The 23,400-nt window shown below is 45.6% G+C and overlaps 1 protein-coding gene across 10 annotated transcripts in view; it reads right to left on the reverse strand.

The window, feature by feature from the left end:
* Positions 1-23,400, reverse strand: part of LOC106613191 (roundabout homolog 2) — a 607,381-nt gene that overhangs the window by 381,474 nt on the left and 202,507 nt on the right. The window contains exon 1 of one of the 10 annotated variants that reach the window (XM_082956432.1): positions 3,496-4,280. The exons of the other annotated variants lie outside the window; for them this stretch is intronic. Within the exon in view, the coding sequence (XP_082812558.1) occupies positions 3,496-3,550 (55 nt within the window). The 5' untranslated portion in view covers positions 3,551-4,280. Of the gene's footprint in view, positions 1-3,495; positions 4,281-23,400 lie in introns of those variants that run through there. 10 annotated transcript variants of the gene reach the window in all.

A 23,400-nucleotide genomic window follows, 5' to 3' on the forward strand; every position in this document is an offset into this window, starting at 1 on the left:
TGAAAATGAATTGAAATTGAATTGAGTGAGAGAAAGATGGGGATAGAGAGAGAGAATCCATGTTCCCACTACAAAGGGGACTAGAATCCCAGACTCCTTAGGGAGAGTGTGGAGACTGCTAAAAACACGATACAAATAGCCACAGAAACCAAAGATTGTACCTAAAAAAGGACAAAGGAGGAGAGGAAGGAGCAGGGGCCCCAGTGTCAACCCCTGCCTTCAACTAATAAAATCAACATCCTCACCTGTTTTTGAAGCTGTACAAACAACACAAAGCAAACGCTAGTAAGTGTGAATCATTGCTCACAACACAGCAAGTGTTGACATTACTAATGCAATAGATGACAACTGGGAGCCTCAAAAACAACATTTTATGAATTACTGCTTCCTCATTCAAAAATTGCCAAATGGCACAAGCTCAATAGGTTTTAGCCTTACCTTAACCAGTAGTGGTGTGTGTGTAAAATCACTGGGGAAGCCAGAAAAAAAGCCATATTACAACCTATGTGTTGTGATAATTGTGTTGTTTTCTCTATTACCTGTTAGTTCATATGCCTTGGGACTGTGATATATAGGCCTAAGGCCAAGACAGTAAGAAGACACAGTGGCAGAATAAATTCAACCACACCTTTGTTTCATCACAAAACCGGAGAGAAACCTCTGTCCGGTGAAGTTCACAAAGTATTTTGCATGTAACAAACAACTACATGACCTACAGCATGGTGAAGCAAGTTAATGTTTCCAACATTATCGAACCACTAAACAACTACTGATTTAGAACCACAGAGAGTTACCATAAGTCACAAAGGAAACAGGAGCTGCCTCCACTATTCCAGCACCATTACAACATCATCAAATCATCTAAAAGATACCAAAAACGATTTAGTCCAATCAACGTAAGCTAAATATGATGTGGCTGTCCATGGTTCTGATTTCTGTGTGTGTGTGTTCGTGTTGACTCACCCTACTGGTAGAGAAACACCAATGCCATCCTCCTCTCTTTCATGTTGATGAAACGGTCTATCACTCTGTCATTCAGTACATGCTTGTATTTGTTGTTGTCCTAGGCTACCTGGCTAAAGTGCTTGCTCTCTAGCCTAACTGCCATTCATTGGCAATGCTAGCTAGTTAACATTAGCCTTCTACATCTAGCTACATATTGAACGTCTATCCTCTCAACGTATGAATTAATGGTTGGATCAGAATCGCCGTTATAATCATTGGCCAGCACAGAGAATTAAGTAAAACCAAATTAAGTAAAACCAAAAGTCCAAATCCCTATCTCCTTCAATGGCTAATTTAGGAAAGGTAAAATTTTTGCTAGCTAGCTAGCCACCGGAGGACAACAACAAAACGAGATGCAACAATTCAAGTTGTTTCTGTCAATGACCTATGCTCTCAATGCGATTTGATAGGAGTGACAACACATCCAAACTGGCTTCCTTTTACATTTGTTTTGGTGCGCCAGGACCATTCACAGTTGAGCTCGCAGATTGATTATTATTTTGTTTTTTAAATCATCAAGGCAGGCCAAATGCTCGCTGGCTTCCCTTGCATTCAATGTTACGGGCGGCAACAATGTCATACTCTTTTGGACCACACAGCATCAGATAGATGGCCTACACGTAGAGAGACAGAGGGGCGCTGTTTCGCTTGATCTGATGCTTTCTCCAATGAGTAAAATTCAGCCTCATCCAAATTGAAGGAACATTATGAAACACAGAGAGAGGAAAGAAAAATTATTTTACATGTTTTTTTTTGTTTGCTTTTTGGTGGGGGGGACCTGGCTTCCCTTGGCATCCATGAATACCCACCACTGACCTTACCCATATTCAAGAACAAGATGTGTTTGTTTGAGTGTGTGTTTGAGTGTGTGTGTGTGTGTGTGTGTGTGTGTGTGTGTGTGTGTGTGTGTGTGTGTGTGTGTGTGTGTGTGTGTGTGTGTGTGTGTGTGTGTGTGTGTGTGTGTGTGTGTGTGTGTGTGAGAGAGAGTGCCTGAGGGGTGATGAACACTTCCCTCCAGTTAACATGATTCAGACATTTGGATTGTGAATTGTGACGTTGTAAACCTCAGTGTTGGTGCAATGGCTCACCTATCTCCTCTTTCCATTAGTCACATATTTGATCAGGACCATATCAGGCTTCCTGTCACCTGACCTCTGATTTATGGTATCACAATACTCTGCAGTTGAGGCTCTTTTAATGTCTCCATTAAACTGGCTCCCTTGTAGGCCAATGATTCCCAAGAAGCCTTGTAAATCATAGAAATAGTGCTGACTCTCCCCGTTATGTTGATTGAGGAGGGGGCTCTAATTTTAACAGTGTGGGAGAAATAAAACAAAATTGTATAAATTACTTTCACAATTACCAACAGTATCACCATTAAAGATTGATGAAACAACAGAGAGGAAATAAACTGAGCGCCAGTCATGTTTAAAGTCCACTAGTTATTATTCCAGCAGGAATAAATGCTGTGTTATGCATCATTCATTTGGCTTGTGTCCTGGACTGAATATGAAAGCAATCAAATATATTTCCACACCCATCACTCTCCCCAAGACTAGCACAGCTACACCTGTGAGCTCAGCTATGTCAAAAAGGGCAGGTGGAATGTAATATTGTATTAAATAAATAAGCAGATCTAACCATCTCCCTGTTGGTAAATTCTTTTGAGAGGAAAAAAAATCGGCAGCGAATCAGTGATTAAATCGTTGATCAGCACATACAGTGTTGAATCAGAGGCTGACATTGTAGTGCCAAGCCCTTTGTTTGGTTATGTTTTCCCGTTGATATGCTATGCTCATTTGCACACCTTTGGGTTGGGTATAGTGGCCGGGTTCTACTGACCATCAGGTGTCAAAGGGCTAGATGCCATCACACAGAAAGTGGAGATGTGCTGATGCTGTTGCCAAGGAGACAAGTGAGATGGGTATTTTTTTGAATGGCTAACATTCTTTTTTCTCACCAAATATAACTACTTTCGATGAACTCATAATTTTTGCTATTATACGTGTGACTTCAGTATGCATTTCCAGCAAGACAGAAGGCAAACATATCTGACATTTTAGTTTGTGTTGACTTCATCATTTCAGTAACCTAAAACCATTTTCTAACCGCTTTCAGGGTTAACATTCCAGATTATAGAAAGAACTTCCACCAAGAACTCCTCCGATAAACAGTCTATCAGGTCTCCAATTAGTTGTAAAATAAAACACATATACTGTACAATCTAACTGCCCATGGCATAACCTAATCATAACCAGCGACATGAGAAGCTTGTTACATAGTCTATCACATAAAGTGTATATCAACATTATCCATAGTTAAAACTGTATGGAGGAAAATACTCTATAAGAATACAACATCTGAAGAAAAAGAGTCGCAAGAGTTGAACTTTGCCATTTTTGGAAAGCACCATTCTTTCCCAATATCAAACACACACAACTCCACGACACAATGATTTTGATTCCATGTGAAATTCCATAAATAACTTACCATCAACTTGACAGTACAATAATCCACCAACAAGGATGAACGCTAGCGGACCCATACTAGCATATTAAACATCCACGGATTGCGCGCAAATCCTTGGATTTAGCCGGGAAAATATGTCCAAACAGCAGCAAATAGTTTTCTTTCAATAGTTTGAGTTTTATATAGGTCCTAGTTACTGACTAAAGCCAGTTGAGATGTCCAAGAATTTAGAGGATTAATTGTATCCCGCACGTTCGAGCCCGGGATAGATTCATATCCACAGCCGTAAAAAAAAACAAATTATTCACTCGCGATCATCTGAAATCCCAGCTGCTTTTCCCACAAGTTAACTTGCAATGGTCATGTCTATTTTTTCAATAAGTACGAAACCATACAATATCAACTTACAACCTAAAATAAAGTATAAACTGTGTATACTGGGTTCAAGAGAAACGCATCCAATCATGTAGTTGCCGTTTTGGTTTCTGCTCCTTGAGACGCGCCTTCCGGACGGACACCTTGTAAATCTTCACTGATGTCTCTCCACCGTTCCTCATCAATACATAGATAGCCAAGTCTAAATGTGTCTAAACAAACCCCAAAGTCCCATGTACTTCAGCCAATATGCAAATGTTTACATTTCATAGGGAACCCGCTGCCCAAGATCACATGTGCCTTGCTTGTGCCTAAGCACTGTACATGTACAGTCAAGTCAGTTGAACAACCTATCCTCTCCCTCTTGGTTTCTGTATAGCGCTACCACTAGGAGCCCATGGTCTATGCTCACTCCACACAGCCTCAGCCCCGACTGACACACATACATAAAACAAGAATCCGGAGGGGGAGGAGAGAGGCAGGGAGGGAGGGAGGGAGAGAAGGGTGGAAGTAGGAGAGGAGACGGAGTGCGCTCAAGTGTGCATTGGGCAAAGCCATATTGTTGGAACAGCCTATGAAGTTCAAACGAAGTGGACCCGTGCCACGGGTATGCTGCTGCAGGACCACTCTAGTGACTTTGAAGCACTTGGGTCATTCTGTCCTTGACCCACCGGAAGTAGCCTAGCTCAGCAGGCTCACGTAACCTATTGTATTCTTCGAGAGATTAACAGGATTTTTTGGATGGAAATTATTCACAAATTTAGAAATTTAGGAGACAACTTTTATTAACCATAATATCTATTATGATGATCTGAAGGAAAGAAAAAAACATCTTAAAGGCCAAGTGCAGTCAAGAATGTGATTTAACTGTGTTTTATATGTATTTCAAAGACCATCTGATATTTCAGCCTGTTTGGTGGGATGGATTTGGCCAGCCTGGTAACATCACCAGGTGGTAAATTATTTAATAGACCTCTCTGCCAACAACAGCTAGTTTCCCCCTCCCCACTCAGACAACTAGCAACATCCTTTGTTTCTTTTAGACCATTTTAATTGAAAACAATCACAGCAAGTTACTTCCTTTTTACCCAGAAATGATTTGATATTGAGAGAAAAAAATGGCTGCATTTGGACCTTTAAGTGTTTCCTAAAATATGTAGGCCTATATAAAGAAATATTGCACTTTTTTAACTTCTTCAGGTAACTTCTACAGGTAACATCTACAGGTAACTTCTACAGGTAACTTCATTATGACTGTACCTAAAAACAGCATACTTTTCAGTGTGATATATATATATATATGTGTGTATATATTATCACCAGACAGCATTGCATTTCCGTGTTCATAGATAGCATAGCGAGATAGATCTTCTAATTCTGTGTGTGTCATTAATATTTGGTGTGGCTGGCCTGAATATGGCGGACAGTGAGTGGCAGCACAGGAATGATTGCCACATTAGTCATCTGTTTGCTGTGGTGCACTGGTGCGCACGCATATTAAACATGCAGAGCACGAGAAGATTGTGAATGGTGGGTCAAGAGAACAATATATTCAGAGACAAGCACAATTATAAATTTGACCTCATGGGCTAATATTGATTGATAATAATTAGACTTGGGAATATTGGTGATGTAAAACAAACATAAGCGATTTGAACTGTATGTTTATTGTGGTACAGCGTGATATAAGCAGACTTCAATATAATTATAATGCAAGAACCCCCCAAAAAATTGTGCCCCCTCGCCGATTTCAACTGCCACCTTAGTCACGTTATCCTGGCCACGGGTCTGGCTGTCCTCATCCCCAGGATACCGGACAGAGATGTACAGGAGGCAACACTGCCACAGCCGCCTGTAGACTGCTCGCGCTAGACAGGCTGTTACTCCGTGAGCTCTGAGCTCCCCCTAATGGCAGCAATCATCACGACAACCCACTAACCCGGATTCCAGCATATCAACAGTATTCTGTGGAAAAGGTCTGTCTGCTACAGTATCTGCAATAGGGCATTGAACAATGAGCAGTCTAGAAGTTTGTTTGTTTAAAAATTGCACTACATTTTAAAGAGGAAGCCTAAACACTATAAGTAGCCTATCCTATATACATGTAATTCTCCCTAGGCTATACATGTACTATAGAAACATATTGGTCACATTTTACCATACATTTAACTTAGATTTTGGTTTAAAATTCGGTCTATGGCAGGCCTACTCTGGTCTATGAACCTGTACAGAGAACACTCAGGGTCTACTCTGGTGTCTATGAACCTGTACAGAGAACACTCAGGGTATATTCTGGTGTCTATGAACCTGTACAGAGAACACTCAGGGTCTACTCTGGTGTCTATGAACCTATACAGAGAACACTCAGGGTCTACTCTAGTGTCTATGAACCTGTACAGAGAACACTCAGGGTCTACTCTGGTGTCTATGAACCTGTACAGAGAACACTCAGGGTCTATTCTGGTGTCTATGAACCTGTACAGAGAACACTCAGGGTCTACTCCGGTGTCTATGAACCTGTACAGAGAACACTCAGGGTCTACTCTGGTGTCTATGAACCTATACAGAGAACACTCAGGGTCTACTCTGGTGTCTATGAACCTGTACAGAGAACACTCAGGGTCTACTCTAGTGTCTATGAACCTGTACAGAGAACACTCAGGGTCTATTCTGGTGTCTATGAACCTATACAGAGAACACTCAGGGTCTACTCTGGTGTCTATGAACCTGTACAGAGAACACTCAGGGTCTACTCTGGTGTCTATGAACCTGTACAGAGAACACTCAGGGTCTACTCTGGTGTCTATGAACCTGTACAGAGAACACTCAGGGTCTACTCTGGTGTCTATGAACCTGTACAGAGAACACTCAGGGTCTACTCTGGTGTCTATGAACCTGTACAGAGAACACTCAGGATCTACTCTGGTGTCTATGAACCTGTACAGAGAACACCCAGGGTCTACTCTGGTGTCTATGAACCTATACAGAGAACACTCAGGGTCTATTCTGGTGTCTATGAACCTGTACAGAGAACACTCAGGGTCTACTCTGGTGTCTATGAACCTGTACAGAGAACACTCAGGATCTACTCTGGTGTCTATGAACCTGTACAGAGAACACTCAGGGTCTATTCTGGTGTCTATGAACCTGTACAGAGAACACTCAGGGTCTACTCTGGTGTCTATGAACCTATACAGAGAACACTCAGGGTCTACTCTGGTGTCTATGAACCTGTACAGAGAACACTCAGGGTCTACTCTGGTGTCTATGAACCTGTACAGAGAACACTCAGGGTCTACTCTGGTGTCTATGAACGTATACAGAGAACACTCAGGGTCTACTCTGGTGTCTATGAACCTGTACAGAGAACACTCAGGGTCTACTCTGGTGTCTATGAACCTGTACAGAGAACACTCAGGGTATATTCTGGTGTCTATGAACCTGTACAGAGAACACTCAGGGTCTACTCTGGTGTCTATGAACCTATACAGAGAACACTCAGGGTCTACTCTGGTGTCTATGAACCTGTACAGAGAACACTCAGGGTCTACTCTGGTGTCTATGAACCTGTACAGAGAACACTCAGGGTCTACTCTGGTGTCTATGAACGTATACAGAGAACACTCAGGGTCTACTCTGGTGTCTATGAACCTGTACAGAGAACACTCAGGGTCTACTCTGGTGTCTATGAACCTGTACAGAGAACACTCAGGGTCTATTCTGGTGTCTATGAACCTGTACAGAGAACACTCAGGGTCTATTCTGGTGTCTATGAACCTATACAGAGAACACTCAGGGTCTACTCTGGTGTCTATGAACCTGTACAGAGAACACTCAGGGTCTACTCTGGTGTCTATGAACCTATACAGAGAACACTCAGGGTCTACTCTGGTGTCTATGAACCTGTACAGAGAACACTCAGGGTCTACTCTGGTGTCTATGAACCTGTACAGAGAACACTCAGGGTCTACTCTGGTGTCTATGAACCTGTACAGAGAACACTCAGGGTCTACTCTGGTGTCTATGAACCTGTACAGAGAACACTCAGGGTCTACTCTGGTGTCTATGAACCTGTACAGAGAACACTCAGGGTCTACTCTGGTGTCTATGAACCTGTACAGAGAACACTCAGGGTCTACTCCGGTGTCTATGAACCTATACAGAGAACACTCAGGGTCTACTCTGGTGTCTATGAACCTGTACAGAGAACACTCAGGGTCTACTCTGGTGTCTATGAACCTGTACAGAGAACACTCAGGGTCTACTCTGTGGCAGCCTCACAGGCTGGAATGCCCCCTTTCAAATTTTACATCAAAGACAAGTATACAGCAAAGCTCATACAAAATCACACTTCCATAACCAATGGCTGAATCACACACCGCCACACACACCGCCACACACCGTGTACACACACAGGTTTACAGACCCACACAGTCAGCATACGTGGATCCATTTCTATTGGCTTGAATAAAAGCTTTAGCTGTACATGGTCTTTGTCGTCTGTGTTTGTCAGGCTGCATGTTAGAGCTTGCCCTGTAAAGGCCTTGCCCTATAAAGGCCTTGCCCTATAAAGCCTTGCTTGCATCGCAACATGTTATACGTGTTTAAGTTCTCTCCCTTCACTGTCAGCAGACCAGACATAGTGATTTGTCTTCATATTTTAATGTTTTCTGAGCTGCATGTAAACTCTATCTCTTATTTCAGTGCCTCTACTCCAGCCTGCATTTCTACAGCACGCAGACACACACACACACACACACACACACACACACACACACACACACACACACACACACACATACCAGGGTTTCCATTAGCCGGAAATAGAAAAGCCGATAAATAAAATTGGTGACCTCAAATTGTCCTGGAGAAGATGAAAAAATCCTATTGTAGTTTTTAGCCAATTCATTAATGGCAGTACCAGTTGATGTAAATACATTTGACTGGTCATGCTTATCGGTCTACAGGTTCATTTGCATAATTTAGTGGAATTAAATTGGCTATAGGTTAATTTGCATAATATAGTGGAATTCAATTGGCTCTTGTGTACAGTATATTCATTATGTATCTTAATTGTCACACGCGTACAGCATACAGATACAGAACCGGTCAGACATCATGAGAGCTGCTGCTACAGCATCTCAAACAGCAAATGCATAGGCAACGGAAGGCAGGCTTCATCAGCGCCTCACACAGCATAGGCAACGGAAGGCAGGCTTCATCAGCGCCTCACACAGCATAGGAAACGGAAGGCAGGCTTCATCAGCGCTTCACACAGCATAGGCAACGGAGGGCAGGCTTCATCAGCGCCTCACACAGCATAGGCAACGGAAGGCAGGCTTCATCAGCGCCTCACACAGCATAGGCAACGGAGGGCAGGCTTCATCAGCGCCTCACACAGCATAGGCAACGGAAGGCAGGCTTCATCAGCGCCTCACACAGCATAGGCAACGGAAGGCAGGCTTCATCAGCGCCTCACACAGCATAGACAACGGAGGGCAGGCTTCATCAGCGCCTCACACAGCATAGGCAACGGAAGGCAGGCTTCATCAGCGCCTCACACAGCATAGGCAACGGAGGGCAGGCTTCATCAGCGCCTCACACAGCATAGGCAACGGAAGGCAGGCTTCATCAGCGCCTCACACAGCATAGGCAACGGAAGGCAGGCTTCATCAGCGCCTCACACAGCATAGGCAACGGAGGGCAGGCTTCATCAGCGCCTCACACAGCATAGGCAACGGAGGGCAGGCTTCATCAGCGCCTCACACAGCATAGGCAACGGAAGGCAGGCTTCATCAGCGCCTCACACAGCATAGGCAACGGAAGGCAGGCTTCATCAGCGCCTCACACAGCATAGGCAACGGAAGGCAGGCTTCATCAGCGCCTCACAGACCACTTTGCAATGAGCTGGAGGCAGTATACATTTTGAAAACATATACTTAATTGTTTGAAACCTGAATGATTTACTACATATTATGAGGCATGTCTTACCTTGCTTCAAAGTAGCCGAGCCAAAATCAGACCATGGAGAAATTATTTTATACTGTATCAACTTTCTTTCATTGTCTATTAGCCAAAGGCACAATCCTAGTCATATTAGAAACCCATGTTAGTTGTTTCATATTACATCTCCCCTCTTTCAAAATGTCCTAATGGAAACCCTGACACACACACACACACACACACACACACACACACACACACACACACACACACACACCACACGCACACGCACACGCCACACACACACACACACACACACACACACACACACACACACACACACACACACACACACACACACACACACACAGAGAGAGAAAGAGACAAAGAGACAAAGAGACAAAAAAGAGAGAGAGAGAACGAGAATGAGAGAGAGAGAAAGAGAGAAAGACAAAAAGAGAGAGAGAAAGAGAAAGAGAGAACGAGAGAATGAGAGCGAGAGAGAGAGAACGAGAATGAGAGAGCGAGAGAGAGAGAGAAAGCGAGAAAGACAAAAAGAGAGAGATAAAGAGAAAGAGAGCGAGAACGAGAGAAAGAGAGAAAGAATGAGAGAAAGAGAGCGAGAACGAGAGAGAGAGAGAAAGAGAGCGAGAACGAGAGAGAGAGAGGAAGAGAGAAAAAGAACGAGAGAGAAAGAGAGAGAAAGAAAGAGAGAGAATGAGAGAAAAAGAGAGAGAGAACGAGAAAGACGGAGCAGTAATGTGTAGAACCACATACACTACATGACCAAAAGTATGTGGACACCTGCTCGTCGAACATCTCATTCCAAAATCATGGGCATTAATATGGAGTTGGTCCCCTCTTTGCTGCTATAACAGCATCCACTCTTCTGGGAAGGCTTTCCACTAGATGCTGGGACATTGCTGCTACCATTCAGCCACAAGAGCATTGGTGAGGTTGGGCACAGATGTTGGGAGATTAGGTCTGGCTCGAAGTCAGCGTTCCAATTCATCCCAAAGGTGTTCGATGGGGTTACGGTCAGAGCTCTGTTCAGGCCAGTCAAGTTCTTCCACACCAATCTCGACAAATAATTTCTGCATGGACCTTGCTTTGTGCACGGGGGCATTGTCATGCTGAAACAGGAAAGGGCCTTCCCCAACCTGTTGCAACAATGGAAGCACAGAGTCGTCTAGAATGTCATTGTATACTGTACCATTAATATTTCCCTTCACTGGATCTAAGGGGCTTAGCCCGAACCATGAAAAACAGCCCCAAGACCATTTTTCCTCCTCCACCAAACATTACAGTTGGCACTATGCATTCAAGCAGGTAGCATTCTCCTGGCATCCGCTAAACGCAGGTTCGTCCATCGGACTGCCAGATGGTGAAGCGTAATTCCTCATTCTAGAGAACACGTTTCCACTGCTCCAGAGTCCAATGGTGGCAAGCTTTACACCACTCCAGCCTACGCTTGGCATTGCGTACGGTGATCTTAGGCTTGTGTGCGGCTGCTCAGCCATGGAAACCCATTTCATGAACCCCCTGATGAACAGTTATTGTACTGATGTTGCTTCCAGAGGCAGTTTGGAACTCAGCTGTGAGTGTTGCAACCAAGGACAGACGTTCTTTATGCGCTACATGTTTCAGCACTCTGTGGACCCGTTCTGTGAGCTTGTGTGGCCTACCACTTTGTTGCTGAGTTGTTGTTGCTCCTAGACGTTTCCACTTCACAATAACAGCACTTGACCAGGGCAGCTCTATAAGGCCAGAAATTTGACCAACTGACTTGTTGTAAAGTCACTGAGCTCTTTAGTAAGGCCATTCTATTGCCAATGTTCCCTATGGAGATTGCATGGCTGTGTGCTTGATTTTATACACCTGTCAGCAACGCGTGTGGCTGAAATAGCAGAATCCACTAATTTGAAGGGGTGTCCACATACTTTTGTATATATAGTGTAGATTATGCTAAATGTAGGTAGACAACAAGAGGAAAGGAGTTGGAAAAAGGAAAAAGGAAAAATAAAGAGGAATTTTACTGTTAACATCAAACAATAACTTCCTCCTTTTCCGTTATATGGCCTTGTCCAAAATGGAACTCTATTCCCTACAAAGTGCACCACTTTTGACCAGGGCCCATTTCCCTATGGGCCCAAATAGTGCACTATGTAGGAAATAGGGTTCCATTTTGGACTATAAAAAAGGAAAAGGGGGAAGATATTCTGTGATATAATTATCTCTATCCATCCCTTTATCCCTCGGCTTCAATCTGCCGACTGTATCTCTGGATCTTTAGTGGACAACTTCTCCCCAGGGTGCTAAATATCGGACCAAAGTAGATTTATTTGAATTAAAAGCGAGAGGATGTTTACTCAGGGCCTGCTATGTGAAAATGAGACATTGAGTCTGAGCCCTAAGCCAGGGTCTGATAAATTATGGGCAGCCTGGTAGGAGCTGATCCAACGCTACCCTCAAGGAGGAACATCCCGCTTTTTCCATTAAGTTGGCATTGACAAAGGTACAAACTGATGGGCTTTTGCAAAGTGACTACATTGTTTATGTTCCAGTGGCTACTGGGATCCCGAGCAGGTATTGCATTAACACACTAACAGAGATTCTGTTTCTAAAGTGTGAACAAGATGTTTGACTATCATGAGAAATAGAGTTGTGACTAAGGACATCTCAATTCTGCATGAGAAATGGCCTCTACTTGTTGGTCCATCACAAAAGTCGCATTGACATTATTCACTTGATTCACGCATTTGTTTTTGTTGCACTGCAAGTGTTTGTTTTATTGGCAAACTGCACTTAGAACAGGTCATGAAATAAGAAGTACATATGCTAATGCATTAACAAACAATAAAAGGGGATGGAGGAAATTGCAGTGAGAGTGACATCCAGGTGATAATTATTCAGCATTAGAGAGGAGAACTCACAGTGTGAAAACACAGAGGGCAACACATTGTAGTGAACCGTGCAGGTAGGGTGCAACAAAACACATTCTAGTGAACCGTGCAGGCAGGGTGCAACAAAACACATTCTAGTGAACCGTGTAGGCAGAGTGCAACAAAACACATTCTAGTGAACCGTGTAGGCAGAGTGCAACAAAACACATTCTAGTGAACCGTGCAGGCAGAGTGCAACAAAACACATTCTAGTGAACCGTGTAGGCAGAGTGCAACAAAATACATTCTAGTGAATCGTGCATTCAGAGTGCAACAAAACACATTCTAGTGAACCGTGCAGGCAGGGTGCAACAAAACACATTCTAGTGAACCGTGTAGGCAGAGTGCAACAAAACACATTCTAGTGAACCGTGCAGGCAGAGTGCAACAAAACACATTCTAGTGAACCGTGCAGGCAGGGTGCAACAAAACACATTCTAGTGAACCGTGTAGGCAGAGTGCAACAAAACACATTCTAGTGAACCGTGCAGGCAGAGTGCAACAAAACACATTCTAGTGAACCGTGCAGGCAGAGTGCAACAAAACACATTCTAGTGAACCGTGTAGGCAGAGTGCAACAAAACACATTCTAGTGAACCGTGCAGGCAGGGTGCAACAAAACACATTCTAGTGAACCGTGCAGGCAGAGTGCAACAAAACACATTCTAGTGAACCGTGCAGGCAGGGTGCAACAAAACACATTCTAGTGAACCGTGCAGGCAGAGTGCAACAAAACACATTCTAGTGAACCGTGCAGGCAGAGTGCAACAAAACACATTCTAGTGAACCGTGCAGGCAGAGTGCAACAAAACACATTCTAGTGAACCGTGCAGGCAGAGTGCAACAAAACACATTCTAGTGAACCGTGCAGGCAGAGTGCAACAAAACACATTCTAGTGAACCGTGCAGGCAGAGTGCAACAAAACACATTCTAGTGAACCGTGCAGGCAGGGTGCAACAAAACACATTCTAGTGAACCGTGCAGGCAGAGTGCAACAAAACACATTCTAGTGAACCGTGCAGGCAGGGTGCAACAAAACACATTCTAGTGAACCGTGCAGGCAGGGTGCAACAAAACACATTCTAGTGAACCGTGCAGGCAGGGTGCAACAAAACACATTCTAGTGAACCGTGCAGGCAGGGTGCAACAAAACACATTCTAGTGAACCGTGCAGGCAGAGTGCAACAAAACACATTCTAGTGAACCGTGCAGGCAGGGTGCAACAAAACACATTCTAGTGAACCGTGCAGGCAGAGTGCAACAAAACACATTCTAGTGAACCGTGCAGGCAGGGTGCAACAAAACACATTCTAGTGAACCGTGCAGGCAGGGTGCAACAAAACACATTCTAGTGAACCGTGCAGGCAGGGTGCAACAAAACACATTCTAGTGAACCGTGCAGGCAGGGTGCAACAAAACACATTCTAGTGAACCGTGCAGGCAGAGTGCAACAAAACACATTGTAGTGAACCGTGCAGGCAGGGTGCAACAAACAGAATAGGATTACTACTCCCATTTCTTTCCTCCCTCCTCCCCTCCCCTCCCCTCCCCTGCACACCGACAGCTGACTGAACACACCCGCCCCATGCCCAAATGGACCATTTATTTTCACCTAAACAAATCAATCCTCTATTACTGTCAACTCATTTGTGCAATTATGTGTATTTAATTAGATCAAACCTAATAATCAATCAGACGTTTTCCTTCTTTTGTATCTGGACCATCTGGTGACAAAAGGTACTATCCTGTGTCCAAGCTGAGGTCCATCATTACAAAGACTGTTTAGGTTGACCCTAATGTGATTTCTCATAACGACGCTGTTTGGTCAAGTTGATTCTCAAAGCCCTCTGATGTTTTCTATGACCTCAGCTGATCATCAGTTGCTCTGAAGAACGCCCTTTATGTGGTTGATATACATAGATTGATAGAGTGCAAAACAAACTCTCTGTTAACTAATCTATCAGAGTACACACAAGGACGGTGTACATTGAGAGAATGGTTCAGGGTTAAATGATGAATCCCCCAGCAGATTCAGAGCGATACACACCCGTTGATTATCACGTCCTGTAATTATTCCTGCTAATGATGGAGGAGATCCAGCGGGCGTGTAAACAGGCTGCTCTCATCTTGCTGTTGTTGTTTGTAATCAGGGAGGCATGTGTAGGTCAATGGGGCCTGCAGCTGTAGTAGGGTGATATTTACAGCATGTAAAGGTAACGACTGTACAACAACACACACACACACACCAAGGAAGAGGAGGAGAACAACTCTGGAAATCACTCACACCGCATCCTAAGTGCATGTAAGCAAGTTGTATATTAAATGCACACAAATTAATCAAATGCTGACAGCAAAGGAAAATAAATCCAGTGGTTTCAGGGCTGGAGAGGAATGGATAGTTCCCCCTCCGGTGTGGCTAAGAGAAGGCTTTTTAATTGTGTGTGGGGTCATAGGTTCAGGTAGCAACATTACTCATGGTCAAACCAGAGTGGTATTTAGCAAGCTCTTTGATGGACAACTGTTCATGGATGATGATCCCCTTGCTGGGTTTGGGAACCGGTGTGTGGAGTACTATTGATTACTGCATTGTTGGGTTTAGAGCTTGCCAGAAAGGCATTTCACTGTACTTGTGCACGTGACATTAAAATGTGAAACTTTAAACTTGATTAAGGGATGGGGGTGTAGGGGGGATGTGTGTCGGGGCTGGGGTGATTAATGTAGATGTCAGCAGCGCTGCCTCCTCCCCTGTCCTCCCGGCATCTGTAATGACACCTGGAGATGGCAGAATGATTCTACCTGCAGCCCAGCCTCTCACCGCAGGGCACAATTCTTCCATATGATCTTCCTCTGTCAGCAGTCCTATCACCCGACCTGGTTCACAGCCTTATTAATGAGCCCAGCCCTGTCACCCGACCCGGTTCACAGCCTTAATAATGGGCCCAGTCCTGTCACCCGACCCGGTTCACAGCCTTAATAATGGGCCCAGTCCTGTCACCCGACCCGGTTCACAGCCTTATTAATGGGCCCAGCCCTGTCACCCGACCCGGTTCACAGCCTTAATAATGGGCCCAGTCCTGTCACCCGACCCGGTTCACAGCCTTAATAATGGGCCCTGTCACCCAACCCAGTTCACAGCCTTAATAATGGGCCCAGTCCTGTCACCCGACCCGGTTCACAGCCTTAATAATGGGCCCAGTCCTGTCACCCGACCCAGTTCACAGCCTTAATAATGGGCCCAGCCCTGTCACCCGACCCGGTTCACAGCCTTAATAATGGGCCCAGTCCTGTCACCCGACCCGGTTCACAGCCTTATTAATGGGCCCAGCCCTGTCACCCAACCCGGTTCACAGCCTTAATAATGGGCCCAGTCCTGTCACCCGACCCGGTTCACAGCCTTAATAATGGGCCCTGTCACCCAACCCAGTTCACAACCTTAATAATGGGCCCAGTCCTGTCACCCGACCCGGTTCACAGCCTTAATAATGGGCCCAGTCCTGTCACCCGACCCGGTTCACAGCCTTAATAATGGGCCCAGCCCTGTCACCCGACCCAGTTCACAGCCTTAATAATGGGCCCAGTCCTGTCACCCGACCCGGTTCACAGCCTTAATAATGGGCCCAGTCCTGTCACCCGACCCGGTTCACAGCCTTAATAATGGGCCCAGTCCTGTCACCCGACCCGGTTCACAGCCTTATTAATGGGCCCAGCCCTGTCACCCGACCCGGTTCACAGCCTTAATAATGGGCCCAGTCCTGTCACCCGACCCGGTTCACAGCCTTAATAATGGGCCCTGTCACCCAACCCAGTTCACAGCCTTAATAATGGGCCCAGCCCTGTCACCCGACCCGGTTCACAGCCTTATTAATGGGCCCAGCCCTGTCACCCGACCCGGTTCACAGCCTTAATAATGGGCCCAGTCCTGTCACCCGACCCGGTTCACAGCCTTAATAATGGGCCCTGTCACCCAACCCGGTTCACAGCCTTAATAATGGGCCCAGTCCTGTCACCCGACCCAGTTCACAGCCTTAATAATGGGCCCAGCCCTGTCACCCGACCCGGTTCACAGCCTTAATAATGGGCCCAGTCCTGTCACCCGACCCGGTTCACAGCCTTATTAATGGGCCCAGCCCTGTCACCCAACCCGGTTCACAGCCTTAATAATGGGCCCAGTCCTGTCACCCGACCCGGTTCACAGCCTTAATAATGGGCCCTGTCACCCAACCCAGTTCACAAACTTAATAATGGGCCCAGTCCTGTCACCCGACCCGGTTCACAGCCTTAATAATGGGCCCAGTCCTGTCACCCGACCCGGTTCACAGCCTTAATAATGGGCCCAGCTCTGTCACCCGACCCAGTTCACAGCCTTAATAATGGGCCCAGTCCTGTCACCCGACCCGGTTCACAGCCTTAATAATGGGCCCAGTCCTGTCACACATGGATATTAAGCTGGGCTCTGCTCGCCGCACTTCTATACACTGTGCAAACACACACACACACACCGTATACACACAAACAGGGTAAAATGTGATGTCCTTATTTTACAGGCTCAACTAATTCGCCTTTAACATGACCAAGGGATCTGTCTATATGATTTTTTAGTTGCCTCTCCCTCCATCACTCTGTAACACACACGACTGATGTAACTAAATACTAAATATGTGGAGCAAGTCATGAACCTGTAGACATGATGCATTGTTTGGCAGAGCACTTCACTCAGCGGTGGGCAGGACACATGCTGTTAGAGGGGGCTTGAGGCTGAAGGAGAAGGGCTATCTCCGACACCACTGTTCAGTCCAGCTCTGTGGTGACTGACTGCTAAGAGAAACATGGCAGGTTGAACAGCTTTTGACCTTCCTGCAGCCTGAGACTATGCCAGTCTGCTGCCAGGCCTCAAGTGGGCCTGTTTTTCCTATTTCGACTCCATAAATGTGATATGGTGGAGAGAAAAAGAGAGATTTGTAATCACCTCGATTTTCTTGAGGACAACATTACACACGTCAACACATCTGGTTTTATCCAGCCCAATAAAATGAGAGAGAAAGAGAGAGAGAGAGGAACCAATGTCCAAGCCAGAGCACATGTAGGGTCCCAGTCTCTATGATACTCCCAGAGAGGGGCTTGTGGAGGAGGCTGGTCGGGCCAGACAGAGCGGGGCCCTGGACAAGAGGGAGCGGGAAACATTGTGGGGAGGAGACAGACACTTGAGATGAGTGTGGAGAGAAGCCCCACTAAACAAGGCAGAGGACATCTAATGTATCGGCTCCTCTCTCTTCCTGTGAGGAGGGGATCAACTTTTGTTCCTATCAGGATTACTGTGGTGCTATCAGCTGTTGTTCCTATCAGGATTACTGTGGTGCTATCAACTGTTGTTCCTATCAGGATTACTGTGGTGCTATCAGCTGTTGTTCCTATCAGGATTACTGTGGTGCTATCAGCTGTTGTTCCTATCAGGATTACTGTGGTGCTATCAACTGTTGTTCCTATCAGGATTACTGTGGTGCTATCAACTGTTGTTCCTATCAGGATTACTGTGGTGCTATCAACTGTTGTTCCTATCAGGATAACTGTGGTGCTATCAACTGTTGTTCCTATCAGGATTACTGTGGTGCTATCAGCTGTTGTTCCTATCAGGATAACTGTGGTGCTATCAACTGTTGTTCCTCTCAGGATTACTGTGGTGCTATCAGCTGTTGTTCCTATCAGGATTACTGTGGTGCTATCAGCTGTTGTTCCTATCAGGATTACTGTGGTGCTATCAGCTGTTGTTCCTATCAGGATTACTGTGGTGCTATCAACTGTTGTTCCTATCAGGATTACTGTGGTGCTATCAGCTGTTGTTCCTATCAGGATTACTGTGGTGCTATCAGCTGTTGTTCCTATCAGGATTACTGTGGTGCTATCAGCTGTTGTTCCTATCAGGATTACTGTGGTGCTATCAACTGTTGTTCCTATCAGGATTACTGTGGTGCTATCAACTGTTGTTCCTATCAGGATTACTGTGGTGCTATCAACTGTTGTTCCTATCAGGATTACTGTGGTGCTATCAACTGTTGTTCCTATCAGGATTACTGTGGTGCTATCAACTGTTGTTCCTATTAGGATTACTGTGGTGCTATCAACTGTTGTTCCTATCAGGATTACTGTGGTGCTATCAACTGCTGTTCCTATCAGGATTACTGTGGTGCTATTAACTGTTGTTCCTATCAGGATTACTGTGGTGCTATCAACTGTTGTTCCTATCAGGATTACTGTGGTGCTATCAACAGTTGTTCCTATCAGGATTACTGTGGTGCTATCAGCTGTTGTTCCTATCAGGATTACTGTGGTGCTATCAACAGTTGTTCCTATCAGGATTACTGTGGTGCTATCAACTGTTGTTCCTATCAGGATAACTGTGGTGCTATCAACTGCTGTTCCTATCAGGATTACTGTGGTGCTATCAACTGTTGTTCCTATCAGGATAACTGTGGTGCTATCAACTGTTGTTCCTATCAGGATTACTGTGGTGCTATCAACTGTTGTTCCTATTAGGATTACTGTGGTGCTATCAACTGTTGTTCCTATCAGGATTACTGTGGTGCTATCAACTGCTGTTCCTATCAGGATTACTGTGGTGCTATTAACTGTTGTTCCTATCAGGATTACTGTGGTGCTATCAACTGTTGTTCCTATCAGGATTACTGTGGTGCTATCAACAGTTGTTCCTATCAGGATTACTGTGGTGCTATCAACTGTTGTTCCTATCAGGATTACTGTGGTGCTATCAGCTGTTGTTCCTATCAGGATTACTGTGGTGCTATCAACTGTTGTTCCTATCAGGATTACTGTGGTGCTATCAACAGTTGTTCCTATCAGGATTACTGTGGTGCTATCAACTGTTGTTCCTATCAGGATTACTGTGGTGCTATCAACTGTTGTTCCTATCAGGATTACTGTGGTGCTATCAGCTGTTGTTCCTATCAGGATTACTGTGGTGCTATCAGCTGTTGTTCCTATCAGGATTACTGTGGTGCTATCAACTGTTGTTCCTATCAGGATTACTGTCAATAACAAATATTTGTGTTCATGTGAAAATTACAGAAGGTATATCATTTTATGGAGACAGACTAGGAAATGCACCAAACAATATGGTACATCCTGGAATAAAAACAATATGGTACATCCTAGAATAAAAACAATATGGTACATCGTAGAATAAAAACAATATGGTACATCGTAGAATAAAAACAATATGGTACATCCTAGAATAAAAACAATATGGTACATCCTAGAATAAAAACAATATGGTACATCCTAGAATAAAAACAATATGGTACATCCTAGAATAAAAACAATATGGTACATCCTGGAATAAAAACAATATGGTACATCCTGGAATAAAAACAATATGGTACATCCTGGAATAAAAACAATATGGTACATCCTAGAATAAAAACAATATGGTACATCCTGGAATAAAAACAATATGGTACATCCTAGAATAAAAACAATATGGTACATCCTGGAATAAAAACAATATGGTACATCCTGGAATAAAAACAATATGGTACATCCTGCAATAAAAAGGGAAGACGAAACACACAGATTTCCCAGGTAACTGTTTAGCGTTAGTGGAAGAGGAAGCCAGATAGAGGCCTGATGTAATGAGATGGATAGTCTTAGAGGCACCATGCTTCACAGCCACCCTTAGACAGACGCAGGTCAGCCTGCCAGAGGGAGAGGAGAGGAGTAGGTATGACACACAAAAGAGGGGATCATTATACAGACAAATTCCACACTTTTGTGATGATGTCATTACTAAGGAGCTACTGTGTAATATCGTCTTGTCAAAGACCTCCCAAGACATGTCAAGATACAATAACACCGGGACCTCTTCCACATTGAAGACCCTCAGCTGAACAGAGGGAAAGATAAAGCACATGCCCCAGTCTCTTGGCCTTAGACCCTGTCAAGATTCATCTTCCCTCCTCTCTCTTTCACCTCCATCCCCATTAACACAACACCCAAATCTGACACATCTCACTCTCTCTGAGACCCTTCACATTTTTCTAACGGGATCTGCTCTGGAGTCGTGACTCTAAGACCCAGTATGGCAGATGACTGACCAAAGGCAGACTTGGAGACAGACTCGACAAATCTGGGGAAATCTTCTTGATTTATAGCACACAATCCTGTCCTTTCACTAGGGGAGTTGAAAACCCTGGAGGGTGGAAGATAACTAAAGGAAGAAGGGATTAGAAGGGAACCAAGAGGTTGATATTGTGCAAGGGAAAGTATCCATTTGTATGTACAGAGGGTTTTAAACCGAACTGAGTTCCCATCTCCACACAATACTCCCCTTCAGACATGTGAGTTTCTCATCAATCTCTCTGTAGCAGACACACATTCTTCAGCTCACTGTCTGGATGTCCTTTCCTCCTTCCAAAAATAACACTGGGCTATCCATGCTGTTAAATGTCCCTTAGCGCTGTCGCTGCCGGTGGTGGGATCCTTAGCCCCAGCCCTCAGCCCTCAGCCCCAGCCCTCAGCCCTCAGCCCCAGCCCTCCACCCCAGCCCTCAGCCCCAGCCCTCAGCCCTCAGCCCCAGCCCTCAGCCCTCAGCCCCAGCCCTCCGCCCCAGCCCTCAGCCCCAGCCCTCAGCCCTCAGCCCCAGCCCCCAGCCCTCAGCTCCAGCCCTCAGCCCCAGCACTCAGCCCCAGCACTCAGCCCCAGCCCTCAGCCCCAGCCCTCAGCCCCAGCCCTCAGCCCTCCGCCCCAGCACTCAGCCCTCAGCACTCAGCCCTCAGCCCTCAGCTCCAGCCCTCAGCCCCAGCACTCAGCCCCAGCACTCAGCCCCAGCACTCAGCCCCAGCACTCAGCCCCAGCACTCAGCCCCAGCCCTCAGCCCCAGCCTCAGGCAGGTCCTGTATAGCTGAACTGTGAGTTAGGCAGACAGGCTGCAGCCTTCATTACCCCTGACTGATGTAATGACAGAGAGCAGAGAGACAGAGGCCCTGGCTGCTGCACAATGGCTCAATAATTCACACCTGAGCAGAGCAGAGGAATTCCCCCAGGTACACTGGAGGTATGCTGCAGCGTCTGTCTGTCCTCGTGTATCCAAGGAGCCCAATCCAAACAGGTACGTCATGCTGCATTGGGAGGGGGACTGTGACTCCCCCTGAACCGGTTCCCCTCCTCTCTTCTCTCCTTCTTCTCCTCATCATAAAAATAGGACCTGAAAATGGCTTTATAAAACTGGGTGCAGGAAATACAAACTTAACAACAACAAAATAGGTAATCCATCCAGCTCTATTCTCCCCCTCGTTCTTTCCTCATCTCAACGTCTCCTCCCCCTCCTGCTCTCACTCGCTTTCAGACGTCTTTCTATTTTAACAAGAGTCCTGTCTTTTCTGGAGTTTCCCTGGCTGTCTGGGTGATGAAAGAGCATGCTCCTGGGGTTCTGAGAGCTGCAGCTCATTAGCCGAGCTGCTTTTCCTATAGATGAGCAAAGTCTTAATCTGCCTGTGTGTCTGAACATCTCTCCTCTCTCCTGCCTGTCATTCCACCAGCCCATCACCCAGCCAGCCCACCCGGGCCAGGCCAGAGCCTGATAACAGGGTGCGAGCCAGGCTGTTGTCATGACAGGTCTGGGTAAACAACAGCACAGGCTGGTGAGTGATTGCAGGCCGGAGCTAATGAGTGAGGAGCGAATACTTGAGCTCTGACGAGATGGGGGAAAGGGGGATGAAGAGGGGGATGAAGAGGGGGAGGACAAGAGCCTCCCAAACATCTCCTCCATTCCCCTGTTTATCAGTCTGGACAGTGGCCTTCCTCTCCAATCCTCCTCCTCAGACCCCTACTACAGACATCATTATACTGCCTCTCTGCATGCTGCTCTCCAGATTGTCTCCAGGAATTACCTGTCATTCAAGCCCCACATCCCTGCTCCACTGACGGGGGGCCAAGGACATGCTTGGAGTCAGGCGTGAGGAAACCCAAACACACTCAATCAGGACTGTCTGTCTTCAAAGGGAGTGGAGGGAGAGAGGGGAAGAGGGAGGGAGAGAGGGGAGGGGAGGAGAGGACGGAAGGAGGCAGGGAGGAGAGGATGGAGGGAGAGAGAGAGGGGAGGATGGAGGGTGGGGGTAAAGAAAAGGAAACATATGGCTTACATGAAGAGGAGAGGCAGGACAGACAGACAACAGGCCACCCCACAATGGTCCCTCTAATTTTGGGGGGTACTGAGCAAATTTGAGGTCTTTTGAATGGAAACTTGAACAATGTGAACATTTACAGTGAACACTGAGGCTGTATCCTCACAGTTTTAGACAGTAGCCAATTCTATGATATAGCCTACAGTAGCTTATATGTGGTGTTCAATGTCGGCCTACATTGCATGAGACTTTTAAAAATATTTGTACAGTATGAGGGGCTTGACATGAAATGGTGATTTTATTTGGTCTGTAAACACCATGGGCCAAATAGGTGACTGTATATTGCATTGCATTGTGTTGAATGAGGAAACCACTACAAAATTAAAATAATTATTATTACCATACAGAGAATTAGACAAGGTAGGCTACCCCTCTGCTTATTGGCTTATTTGCATATTCAAAATATAATACGGACTGGATTTTTACCTGACTGGCTTTTCAAAAACTGCTTGAAATGTAGCCTGCAGTATCT

Source organism: Salmo salar, chromosome 09 (genome assembly GCF_965601325.2).
Source record: "Salmo salar chromosome 09, fSalSal1, whole genome shotgun sequence".
Taxonomy (NCBI): Eukaryota; Metazoa; Chordata; class Actinopteri; order Salmoniformes; family Salmonidae; genus Salmo; species Salmo salar.